General features: G+C 42.4%; 1 protein-coding gene across 1 annotated transcript in view; it reads left to right on the forward strand.

Moving 5' to 3' along the window:
* LOC126292134 (C-type mannose receptor 2-like) overlaps positions 1-14,183 on the forward strand; it is a 110,855-nt gene that overhangs the window by 44,461 nt on the left and 52,211 nt on the right. The window contains exon 3 of the mRNA XM_049985971.1: positions 7,123-7,153. Coding sequence (XP_049841928.1) covers positions 7,123-7,153 — 31 coding nt within the window. The remainder of the gene's footprint in view (positions 1-7,122; positions 7,154-14,183) is intronic.

Consider the following 14,183-nt stretch of genomic DNA (forward strand, 5'->3'; position numbering starts at 1 on the left):
GCACTATAGGAACGATGTGTTAATTACTGTCGATTGAGTTTCATCCTCTTTTTATTACATACTGATATGCAAATTTGCTCATTACCGCTGAATTAAGTTAGGTGTCTTATTCACCTTCCCATTGCGATATATAACGCTCTCATGTACGGTGCAAATCTGACCTTCATTTTTTTTGCCTCCTTACAACGTCTCAAAATACGAAAAAAAAAAAAACATTTTAACACCTTGTATAGACAGCACCATACTGCTGGCACACTGCCATGAAGTTTACGTATCGAGTGGGTTTGCATGTACTAAAAGTAAGTTTATTAGTAACATGTTCCATAGATCATTTTAACGATTCTTTTATCAAAATAATGTCGAAAGTGTTAGTTGCCAGTATATGTATTGTAACGTTCCCTCTTTCTGTTTATTTAGGTTTGATTTGTTTGATTGTTATTCTTTATTTCTATTATTCGGAATCCTTTTTTTTATTAAATTGAGCCTGAATCTTACGTAATAAATACTTCGCGTGAAGTACGATTTGCAGCATAAACAAAAATTAATTTCGGAAATGTAATACACTGAATATTAAAAGTAAAGCTTTTGAACAACGCGCGTGACTGACTAGATACATTCAGAGGGTACGTACATTCGCGTGCGAGTGGTTGCGGTCTGATGAGAAATTTTCATTGTGAAATAATTTCGTCGTAACACACTCGGAGATTGCGAACGTACATTCAGAGTAGAGGCACGTACGTTCTATCATTCCCCGTGGCCTGGGTAAAAGAATGGCAATTATTTAAATCTAAGAGTATTTCTTTTGCATCGGACTAGTATTTTTATAAGAAAAAGAAGATTGCAGGTTCTGAATGTCTCGGCAAAACGAATCGGAAGTAATTTTAGCGGCCACGAAAGGAAAGTAGAGAGCACAATCACGTACCTCTATTGTTGAGCAGCGCCGTTTTGAAGATCTTCGGTTCCATCTAAAACTCGCCTTCTCTGCTTAACATAAATACTCCATAGGCATGGGAATAAGGCTTGTTGTGCGATGAAAATAATATAAAACACATCTTGCGTCTTTTAACTCATTCATTTACCACACACACACACACACACTAATAATTAGACAGTACGACATCCCACCAGCCCATCAGAACAAAAAGTAGTCGTTCATACAAGAAATAAAAAACGAAGGGCGAAATTGTTCCTATGTCTCTCAAAGATAAAACGTTTACCAGATATTTCTCTGGTGTGTCACTGGAACAATTTTTCAGCACCTCTGCGATTAAATCACAATATTTTCAGTTCCTTTACAGTATACATGATTACTGTTAAGATTAATGAATTCACTATTTTTTAATCCCTCTCATGCAACACATTTAAAAATAAAGTTTTCATCATTATTATTTTATATTTAATTTTATTTTTTATGCTTTTATTTTTTCCTATACTGTTAATAAAAGTGGTAATTTCGTAAAATTTTATTTAATTAACTACTTGGCTCAATTTGTTTTTTAAATTCCAGACAATTGCTCAAAGTTTTCAACAGACATTGTAGAAATTTAATTTTGCAAAAATAATGGTAATAACGTCAACTGAAACTGTATGAATGTGGCAGATAATTTGCTTTTATTAATACCATGGTCCACGTGGATTCATGTTAAACTGGAAAAAAACAAAGCTCAGTGTTAAGGAAGTTGTACAGTATACATACAATTTCACAATACATTTACAATAAATGTTCCAAAATGTTTCCACAGAGTTCAATGCATTTAGCTGCGCGTGTATGAACAGATTTTGATGCTCGTTTCAGTTTCACAGGGTTGTTCTTAATTTTGCCTGTTGCATTCATAATGCGAGCAATCATTGCTTCCCTGGATGTTCTGGAAAACAACTGTAGATACACGTCTGGGACATTTTCTATTAGATTCACCAGACCAGTAACAACAAAAGAAATGGAAACTTTGCTTTACTTTAACCCTGTAGAGTTCGGCTCCATATTAGCGAAGTTGCTAAATTTGAGAGGCAAAATCTTTTATTAGCCGTAACTCCTTGACGAAACATTTGCAGACCTATTTTTATATGACTCTTTTCTTTCACCCTATCCATAGAAACAACTAGAAACTTAATTCAGCGTGAATGGGACAGAATTTTAACCCAGTTTCTCTCCGAAAGTAACGGATGGTCATTTGTACCTTCACCACAGTACTTCAACAGACTCTCTTTATTGTAAGGAGTGTTGTAGTGCCAGGTAGATAAGTGTTACAAATATCATATGAATGCATAGTGTCTGTTCCTTCGAACATGTCCAAAAGATAAGACACCACGCCCGGAATTGGCAGCTGTGATACATGTTACGTAAACTGAAAGTGGAGGAGGGATGGGAGCAAGGAATTATTGATTTCAGTGGTTCGGGTCACCATCCAGCACAAATTTTCACTCTCATCATTCCATTATATAGCTGATGGTTGTTCGTACTCGCAACTGCGAACACATTTCATTTATTTGCTGGATGTACTCAAATCTGTGTCTTCATGTACAGTTTGTACACTCTATAGCTCCACCTAGCACCATGAACTTATACCTTGACGTTGAAGCACGTGTCCTCTCAGTCTGTCCCTTCTTCTTTGTATATATACGTTTTTTCGACGATTCTGCCTTGGTACCGACCGGCTGCTGTGTCATCCCCAGTCCGCAGGCGTCACTGCTTTTGGATACGGAGGGGCATGTGGTCAGCATACCACTCTCCCGGCCGTATGGCAGTTTGCGACACCGGAGCTGCTACTTCTCAATCAAGCAGCTCCTCAATTTCGCCTCACAAGTGCTGAGTGCATCCCGCTTGCCAACAGCGTGCAGCAGACCCATCCATATGCTAGCCCAGCCGGACAGCGCTTAACTGCGGTGATCCGACGGGAATCGGTGTTACCACAGCGACAAGGACGTTTTCAACGTTCTTCTGCAGCACTAAGCAGTAAAATGAAAATTTAATTCTAATCCTGAATTTCAGGACGGTATCGGGCTAATATCAAGCTTTACTAGCGACGCTGTAGTAATCATAACTGACCATTTAATCCGCAGGATCAGACATGCTGACATTCTGAGACTGCCACACCACGTTTAATCCGTCCCTGACCAAACAGCGTTGTTAAAATTCCTTCTGCTGCTGAATTTGAAGTATTGATTGGTCGAGCAACATCGCTGTCTGTGCTTTCCTGATCAGTCACATCTGGCATTTCTCAAAATCAAACAGCGAGAGTTTATTTTGAGATACGCGCAATAGGCAGACGCTTTCCTTAACTATGGATTGAAATTTTGTGCTTTACTCTTGTTGCAAAAGTATGGTAACGCTCCAATAATTACAACAGAGAAAGAAATTTGTAAAATTACCCTCCCACACATCACCCTTAAAGTTCTCATTCTTGCATAAATTTTGAAAACTTCGAGAGGAGTAAGATTACAAAAGAAGAACTTTATTACTTACCTTTATTATCTTGTTGTTGTTGTTGTTGTTGTTGCTGCTGCTGCTGGCTCAAAATCTTGTTGTGTCCAGGAGTACAGTCTTGCTGCTGCTGATTTTCATTTGACGTTGCGGGTTCTTGAACACGAAATAACTGATGGAGAGTTGCCTGTTGCTATGAATCTCTTTTTATTTTATCCCATTCTTCTAAATCACACCAACTTTATAATGTCCACAGTCAAAAAACTCAATGATTACATTGTTGGAGACAAAGTTATAAAAACGTCTACTTCCATCTGAGGCATACACACCACTACTTACATTCTGTGTTACTCGCAATTTCCAAAGAGCTTACATAGCAAAAGAGTTTAGAAACTTTCTTGACAAAAGAAGAATCATCACCATCACTATTTTATAACTGAACCTGGAAATATATTTAATAATTAGCGTTGGATTGTACAATTAATAATATGAATTTTAAAAGTCCCAGAAATTTTGTAATTTCAAATATTTTTAAAAGAAGAGTAATTTAAACTGTTAGGACATATCGATTGTAACACATTAATTTCTTTTTATACATTTTAGCCTGAAATATAATACATCGTATACAAAATCATCTGAATTGTTTTAGTGAAACAGCTGACATAATTTTAACCTATGCAAGAATCGACGGTATACATGGTATCGGTTATTTCTATAAATAAAGGTAATGTTAGAGGAGGGTGAGTCGTTATAGTATTCCCTAGTATCTGATAATTCAAAACAAAGGGTAATGTTAACGACATACAGGATGGTTCTGAAATCGCAGCGTACATCTTGAAGGCTGTAGGTATTACTATGAACTGGAAGATTACATTAGATTTGATTAGATGTACTTTTCGTACCAATTGATCCAAAGTAACAACCAATTCTGGGATGTGGAACATGTTGAAACCAAGAACACACTATAATTCTTTATATAAAAAAGAACCGAACAGATATGATAATGTACCTTCCACAGATCCCAAATAAAATTGCCCTTGTACATGTGGAAACACTCAAAAAATCTTAAGCATATTTACATTTAAAGTCATATAAAACGTATCATCAAATAATAAATCTTCATAACACTTAACTGCATATAGTAACTCTCGGGGTATTGTAGCCACGCATCATCAAATGACGAAACTAAAATAAAAAGTATTTTAAGGCACTTATTTACAATGATCACATTACTGCAAAAAATTTCTACAGAAGTCAGATTGTACTCAGTGTTTGCATTATGCGACATTATTAAAAACATACACACATCAGTCAGGTCTGCTAAGAAATTCATCACAGGAATAGAAGAAACTGGCCACGATAAATCCTTTAGACTCTTCTGAAAGCAAACTTTATTATTAGATAAACTTTTTATGACAATTGGCATGTCATTTAAAATGTCTATTGCTGAATATTGGACGCCTTTTTGAACCAAAGTAAGTGACTTTAAACATTTGTGAAAGTTATTGTTATTTCTAGTATTGATTCCATGAGGGGTGCTGTTAGTTAGAATAAGAGATATATTTTAATGACAAATTTCATTAAGGAATAAACATATTGGGAAGCACTACATAGTACACACAGTTTCACAAACAGCCTTCTGCAGGACGTTCTTGAGTTCACAGCACAAATAATTCGTTCTGCACGTTTTTAGGCTCGGAAAACGTTAGTTTGGTTGGTTCAAATGGCTCTGAGCACTATGGGACTTAAGATCTGAGGTTATCAGTCCCCTAGAACTTAGAACGACTTAAACCTACCTAACCTCATCACAAACATCCATGCCCGAGGCAGGATTCGAACCTGCGACCGTAGCTGTCCGCCCTGTTACAGACTGAAGCGCCTAGAACCACTCGGCCACACCGGCCGGCGTTAGCTTAGGTTGATGGGCTCCGACAGAAAATAATCCCTCATCTCCAGCCACCGATTTTTCCTGTACGGCAGGGAAAACGCGAAAAGTAATGTATTGTAATTTCTCGCATCTGTTGGCTGTAAGAGCGATGGTGAGCCGTTGTGACTATGATAATTATTACTCCTGTGGTCTCTGAAACCGTATGTAGCATTGTCTAAGGCGAAGGGACAAACTAAACGTACCCCATTTACACTATGTGATCAAAAATATCCGGACACCTGGCTGAAAATGACTTACAACTTTGTGGCGCCCTCCATCGGTAATGCTCGAATTCAATATGGTATGGCCCATCCTTAGCCATCCACTGTAGCAGGCATACGTTCAGTCAGGTGCTGGGAAGTTTCTGAGGGGATGGCAGCCCATTCTTGACGGAGTGCTGCACTGAGGAGAGGTATCGATGAGGGTCGGAGAGGTCTGCCACGAAAGCGGCGTTCCAAAACATCCCAAAGGTGTTCTATAGGATTCTTGTCAGAACTCTGTGCAGGCCAGTCCATTACAGGGATGTTATTGTCGTGTAACCACTCCGGCACAGGCCGTGCATTATGAACAGGTGTTCGATCGTGTTGAAAGATGCAATCACCATCCCCGAATTGCTCTTCAACAGTGAGAAACAAGAACTTCCTTAAAACGTCAATGTCTGCCTGTGCTGTGATAGTGTCACTCAAAAGAACAAGGGGTCCAAGCCTCCTCCACAAAAAACACGACCACACCGTAACACCACCACCACCTCCGAACTTTACTGTTGGCACTAAGCACGCTGGCAGATGATGTTCACCGGGCATTTGCCATACCCATACAACTCCATCGGATCACCACACTGTTTACCGTGATTCTTCACTCCACATAACGTTTTTCCGCTGTTCAACCGTCCAATGTTTACGCTTCTTACACCAAGCGAGCCGTCGTTTGGCATTTACCGTCGTGATGTGTGGCTTAGGAGCAGATGCTCGACTATGAAATTCAAGTTTTCTCACTTCCCACCAAACTGTCATAAAACTTGCAGTGGATCCTTATGCAGTTTGTAATTCCTGTTTGATGGTCTGGATAGATGTCTATTACTCATTACGAACCTCTTGAACTGTCGGCCTTTATGCTTTCGTGCTGTACGTGTCCCTTCATGTTTCCACTTCACTATAACATCGGAAACAGTGGACCTAGGGATGTTCAGGAGTGTGGAAATCTCGTGTACACACGTAAGACACAACTGACACCCTATCACCTGACCACGTTCGAAGTTCTTGAGTTCCGTGGAGCTCCCCATTCTGCTCTCTCACGATGTCTAATGAATACTGAGGCCGCAGATATGCAGTACCTGGCAGTAGGTGTCAGCACAGTGTACCTAGTATGAAAAACGTATGTTTGTGGGGGAGGGGGGGGGGGTGTCCGGATACTAGTGTATCTATCACTCTTTACACGTATTTCCTTCCACTGACACACCGCACCGTGCTCCATGTTTAGGTATTGTGGTTGGCGTTCCATATCGTCACACTTCGTTTTAACTGCTATAAGCACGGTGATGTGGGAATTATCACACATGTATTACAGGGCGGACAAGGAACTCTAGGATACATTATCTTGCATTTTTATTCGAGCGCTAACAGTCCGTGGTTCTTATACAGAATTGAGCCTACTCCGGCTTTTAAGTATATGATATGAATTTAAACCGCTCTATGTTTACAGGTCTTATTTGTATAACTCCGTTTAATTGAAAACGAACCATATTAAAAGTAACTGAGTTTTTGCAATTTTGCAGGGCGGGAGATCGGGAGTTTCTTGCAACAAAGGTAAGTATATCCTAGGATCAATAAGAAATAAATAGAAATATACATAAGCATATATATAAGAAATATACATCCACACACACACACACACACACACATATATATATATATATATATATATATATATATATATATATATATATATATACTCCTGGAAATTGAAATAAGAACACCGTGAATTCATTGTCCCAGGAAGGGGAAACTTTATTGACACATTCCTGGGGTCAGATACATCACATGATCACACTGACAGAACCACAGGCACATAGACACAGGCAACAGAGCATGCACTATGTCGGCACTAGTACAGTGTATATCCACCTTTCGCAGCAATGCAGGCTGCTATTCACCCATGGAGACGATCGTAGAGATGCTGGATGTAGTCCTGTGGAACGGCTTGCCATGCCATTTCCACCTGGCGCCTCAGTTGGACCAGCGTTCGTGCTGGACGTGCAGACCGCGTGAGACGACGCTTCATCCAGTCCCAAACATGCTCAATGGGGGACAGATCCGGAGATCTTGCTGGCCAGGGTAGTTGACTTACACCTTCTAGAGCACGTTGGGTGGCACGGGATACATGCGGACGTGCATTGTCCTGTTGGAACAGCAAGTTCCCTTGCCGGTCTAGGAATGGTAGAACGATGGGTTCGATGACGGTTTGGATGTACCGTGCACTATTCAGTGTCCCCTCGACGATCACTAGAGGTGTACGGCCAGTGTAGGAGATCGCTCCCCACACCATGATGCCGGGTGTTGCCCTGTGTGCCTCGGTCATATGCAGTCCTGATTGTGGCGCTCTCCTGCACGGCGCCAAACACGCATACGACCATCATTGGCACCAAGGCAGAGGCGACTCTCATCGCTGAAGACGACACGTCTTCATTCGTCCCTCCATTCACGCCTGTCGCGACACCACTGGAGGCGGGCTGCACGATGTTGGGGCGTGAGCGGAAGACGGCCTAACGGTGTGCGGGACCGTAGCCTAGCTTCATGGAGACGGTTGGGAATGGTCCTGGTCGATACCCCAGGAGCAACAGTGTCCCTAATTTGCTGGGAAGTGGCGGTGCGGTCCCCTACGGCACTGCGTAGGATCCTACGGTCTTGGCGTGCATCCGTGCGTCGCTGCGGTCCGGTCCCAGGTCGACGGGCACGTGCACCTTCCACCGACCACTGGCGACAACATCGATGTACTGTGGAGACCTCACGCCCCACGTGTTGAGCAATTCGGCGGTACGTCCACCCGGCCTCCCGCATGCCCACTATACGCCCTCGCTCAAAGTCCGTCAACTGCACATACGGCTCACGTCCACGCTGTCGCGGCATGCTACCATTGTTAAAGACTGCAATGGAGCTCCGTATGCCACGGCAAACTGGCTGACACTGACGGCGGCGGTGCACAAATGCTGCGCAGCTAGCGCCATTCGACGGCCAACTCCGCGGTTCCTGGTGTGTCCGCTGTGCCGTGCGTGCGATCATTGCTTGTACAGCCCTCTCGCAGTGTCCGGAGCAAGTATGGTGGGTCTGACACACCGGTGTCAATGTGTTCTTTTTTCCATTTCCAGGAGTATATATATATATATATATATATATATATATATATATATATATATATATATATTTGTGTGTGTGTGTGGATGTATATTTCTTTAACTCTTCAGCATATATATATATATATATATATATATATATATATATATATATATATATGATGAAGAGTCAAAGAAATTGTTCACATGCTTAATACCTTGTAGGGCCCCCGCGAGCAGGCAGAAGTGCTGCAACAAGACATGGCATGGACTCCACTAATGTCTGAAGTAGTGCTGGAGGGAACTGACACAATGAATCCTGAAGGGTTATCCATGAATCCGTAAAAGTACGAGGGGGTGGAGATATCTACTTAACAACACGTTGCAAGGCGTCCCAGATATGATCAATAATGTTCATGTCTGGGGAGTCTGGTGGCCGACGGAAGTGTTAAAACTCGGAAGAGTGTCCCTGTAGCAATTCTGGACGTATTTACTGTGTCATTGTCCTACTCGAATTGCCCAAGACCGCCGGAATGCACAATGGACATGAATGGATGCAGATGGTCAGGCAGGATGCTTACGTACGTGTCACCTTTTAACCTCGTATCTAGATGCATCAGGTGTCCCATATCACTCCAACCGCACACGTCGCACCAGTTTGAACAGTCCTCTGCTGATATGCAGGGTCTATCGATTCATGAGGTTGTTTCCGTACCCGTACACGTCCATCCGCTCGATTCAAATTGAAACGAGACTCTTCCGACAGGGTAACATGTTTTCAGTGCTCAACAGTCCAATTTCGGTGTTGACGGGCCGAGGTGAGGCGTAAAGCTTTGTATCCTGCCGTCATCAAGGGTACACGAGTAGGCATTTGGGTCCGAAATCCCATATCGATGATGTTCCACTGAATAGTTCTCACGCTGACATTTGCTGATGGCCCAGAACTGAAATCTGCAGCAATTTGCGGAAGGGTTGCACTTCCGACACGTTGAACGATTCGCTTCAGTCGTCGATGGTCCCGTTCTTGCTGGATCTTATTCCGGCCGCGGCGAAGTCGGAAATTTGATGTTTTACGAGAATCCAGATATTCACGGTACACTCGTGAAATGGTCCGACGGGAACATCCCCGTTTCATCGCTGTCTCGGAGATGCTGTGTCGCATCGCTCGTGCGTCGACTATAATACCACGTTCAAACTCACTTAAATCTTGATAACCTGCCATTGTAGCAGCAGTAACCGATGCTGCAGATTTCAGAGCTGGGCCATCAACAAGCGTCAGCGCGTGAACCATTCAACGAAACGTCATCGATATGACCCGGAGACTGGGTGTTTGTGTTGTCCTCACCATTTCATCATCATCATCATTCGACTGCATAAAAAAATTGACTGTGTAAAAATTGGCCCAATGGGGTCAGGGATTTTCTCTGCCTCGTGATGACTGGGCGTTGTGTGATGTCCTTAGGTTAGTTTGGTTCAAGTAGTTCTACGTTCTAGTGGACTGATGACCATAGATGTTAAGTCCCATAGTGCTCAGAGCCATATGAATCTTTTTTTTTAATTGGGACTTTTTTTTACGGGCAATGATGACCGCGCAGTTGAGCGCTCCAAAAACCAAACATCATTATCATCATCATCATCATTGATATGGACTTTCGGTTCCGAAGGCCCACTCGTGTAAATGACTGTATGACACAACTCCAACATTGGACTGTTGATGGCTGGAAACATGTGCCGGCCGTTGTGGCCGATCGGTTCTAGGCGCTTCAGTCCGGAACCGCGCTGTTGCTACAGTCGCAGGTGCAATTCCTGCCTCGGGAATGGATGTCTGCGATGTTCTTAGGTTAGTTATGTTTAAGTAGTTCTAAATCTAGGGGACTGATGACCTCAGATGTTAAGTCCCATAGTGTTTAGAGCCATTTGAATCATTTATTGGAAACATGTTTCTTTGTCGGACGAGTCTCGTTTCAAATTTTATCGAGCGGATGGTTGTTTACGGTTATGGAGACAACGTCATGAATCATAGACCTTGCATGTCAACAGGGGACTGTTCAAGCTCGTGGAGGCTCTGTAATAGTGTGGGGCTTGTACATCTGAAGTGATGTGGTACCCGTGATACGTTCAGAAACGACTATGACAGGTGACACGTACGTAGGCATCCTATCTGATCGTCTGCGTCCATTCATGTCCATTGTGCATTGCGACGGACTTGGGCAATTCCAGCAGGACAATGCGACACGCCACACGTCCAGAATTGCTACAGAATGGCTCCAGGAACACTCTTCTGAGTTTAAACACTCCCGTTGGCCACCAAATTCCCCAGACATGAACGTTATTGAGCATATCTGGGATGCCTTGCAACGTGCTGTTCAGACGAGATCTGCACCCCTTCGTGCTCTTTCGGATTTATGTACAGTCCTGCAGGATTCATGGTGTCAATTTCCTCCAACACTATTTCAGACATTAGTCGAGTCCATGCCAAGTCTTGATGCGGTACTTCTGCGTGCTCACTGGGACCCTGCACGATATTAGACAGCTGTACCAATTTCTTTGGCTTTTCAGTGTAATCCTTGTCTGCTTGACTACTGGACAACACTTGTGCTCTCAGGAAAGGCACTTCATTAAGCGGAAGTCCCGCGTTCACAGCTGCATTAGGCATGAGTGTAAGTTTTAAGAGTCTTTATTGTATACTGCTTGTCTATCGAATAAAACACATTCATATTTTCGCTTGGAACATTACTTGAGATAGACAACTCGGTGGTACAGAACAAAGATTTAAAGATTTGGGAGATTGTAGAGGGTAAAATTCGGAGTATTTTGCAACAAGGAATGTACAGCTTATTTCGACAGCGCCATCTACTTCCTGCAGTTCGGTAGGACAACTGTAATACCAGAATACAGTTGTCCGGAAAACGTTTATTGACAAAATACTAAAGTGCTAGTACGCAAGACCCGCGTCAGGCTGTCTGGAAGGAAAGACAGGTCCAAAGGGAGACTCGTGCCGTGAACTTTCTCTTTATTTTAGAGGAACACACTAAGGTAGATTTATTAAACGTCTATTGGAAAAACACCACCAGTGTTATTGACTTCTAAGAAACAAAATAATTTACACTCATAAAACTGTACCAGATTGGTTAACATCATACAGATTAAATACAATAATAAGAACTGTATCAGTACGATAAAAGAGCTAAAAATTCTTTTTCTAAAAGAACTTTAAGATTTGAAATCCAAAATAGAAGTATACTGCGCAAATAAGCAACACATAAGAAAATTACTATACCGCCGGATAGCGGAGGTGCGCAAGGCACGCAGGAGAAATAACCAGAAAAATTTGATATAAAGTATTGCGTCCAGAGTGGTGCAAATGGTCAGTGATAATCTTCAAGAAATTAACAGATCTTAAATCCCCTAGTGTTTGGCCAGTTCAAAAACCAATAGCGCAGACAAGGAGTAAATATAACTACCATTCAGTTGGCTGAGCCACACTTGCATAAAAACATTTAAGTAAATAAGTCATTAGCAAATTAACCGGTAACACTTCAGCAATTTACACGAGCTAGAAATTAAAAAAAAATTAAGAGGAGAGCTGCAGTAAGCACGCAGCGATTAAGGTACGAATAAATACATCGACGAGCTATACAACACTGTCTCGGGCAAGGCGTGGTGGGCTCGGAAAGATTAAGTGGTGCAGGGCCAGCTGCACCCGGCTGGCCGATCGGTCGAGAGCGGATTTGGCACGGCTTTCGGACGCTATGCCTGCTCTAAAAAATGGTTCAAATGGCTGTGAGCACTATGGAACTTAACTGCTGTGGTCATCAGTCCCCTAGAACTTAGAACTACTTAAACCTAACTAACCTAAGGACATCACACACATCCATGCTCGAGGCAGGGTTCGAACCTGCGACCGTAGCGGTCGCGCGGTTGCAGACTGAAGCGCCTAGAACCGCTCGGCCACTCCGGCCGGCTGCGCCTGCTCTATCAGACCGGCTAACAGAGGAATACAAAATTTAGGAATTGGGGCAGCAACAAGACAGTCAAAATTACAGCAACAAGAAAAACAAGTAAATAATTTCCAATGAATTAACGGAGTCAGTTCAAAGGAACATTAAGGGGGCAAAAATGTAAACACAGTTGCAAATACGGTTACCGAGCAGGACGTTCGACTGCCAACCACAAACTGTACCGAACTCGCGCCACTTGGGCGAGGGGTAAACAATCAACATCCACGCGGAGCGGAGCGCTAAACCCCAAGCAGACGCGTTCGGTAGGCTAATGGACGCCTGACTGAAACATGGGACTTACGCTCTGAGTACTATGAGGTCATCAGTCCCCTAGAACTTAGAACTACTTAAACCTAACTAATCTAAGGACATCACACACATCCATGCCCGAGGCAGGATTCGAACCTGCGACCGTAGCGGTCGCGTGGTTGCAAACTGTAACGCCTAGAACAGCTCGGCCACCCAGGCTGGCATGGGACTTAGGGAAAGCAGGAAAAGGTGTGGACGGGGCTTAATCAGTTACCGTTGGTCGCACAGTAAATACATACACTTTATTTAAGGTAACAGTTTTCAACAATCATTTTAAAAGAATTGACTGTAACACATACTACCGGCTGAAGGCCTTATTAAGAAAGAATTCAAATTATTTGTCGGCTGAAGGCCGCAAGCAATACCACAGAACAATTAACAGCTGAAGGCCTGAATTGCAAATCAGGAAGACAATTACACGTTAAAAATATTAAAATTTTAAAACGAACATAGAATTACTGAGTGTAACATACACTACACTGACGGCTGAAAGGCTTATTAAGAAAGAACTCAAAATTGTGTTACGGCTGAAGGCTACAAGCAATACCACAAACAATTAGCGGCTGAAGGCCTGAATTACAAGTCAGGAAGAGAATTACAAGTTGAAAATATTAAAATAAATTTTAAAACAATCGTTTAAAAATTTTACTGTAACACAAGCTATACTGATGGCTGAAGGCCTCAGTAAGAAAGAATTCAATTATTTGTCGGCTGAACGCCACAAGCAATACTTCCGAACAATTAACGGTTGAAGGCCTAAATTAGAAATCAGGAAGACAATTACACGTTAAAAATATTCAAATAAATTTTAAAACGATCATAAAATTACGAATTGTAACACAAGCTACTCTGACGGGTGAATGTCTTATTAAGAAGAAATTCAAGTCAGTTGTCAACTGGAGACCGCAATGGGAATAATTTAAACAAAATATTTTTTAAAACAATTAACACAATCTCACCAAATAAGAAGGGAGTGATCCACAGACACTGCTCCTAGGGTCGACCTGGGAAAGTCCCTCAAACATAAGTAAGGTGAGACAGGCAGCCCAGTGTTATACACACTTAACAGGATGGCAACTCAAACCAGTCACAGTTTAAACGCAAGACCAACACTCTCGCAAAATCTACCTAGCGTCCGATGGCCAATACAACGGTGGAATAATCCATGCCAGGCAGACAGACGCACTACACTCTAGA

The sequence above is a fragment of the Schistocerca gregaria genome, chromosome 9 (assembly GCF_023897955.1).
Source record: "Schistocerca gregaria isolate iqSchGreg1 chromosome 9, iqSchGreg1.2, whole genome shotgun sequence".
In the NCBI taxonomy this organism is placed as follows: Eukaryota; Metazoa; Arthropoda; class Insecta; order Orthoptera; family Acrididae; genus Schistocerca; species Schistocerca gregaria.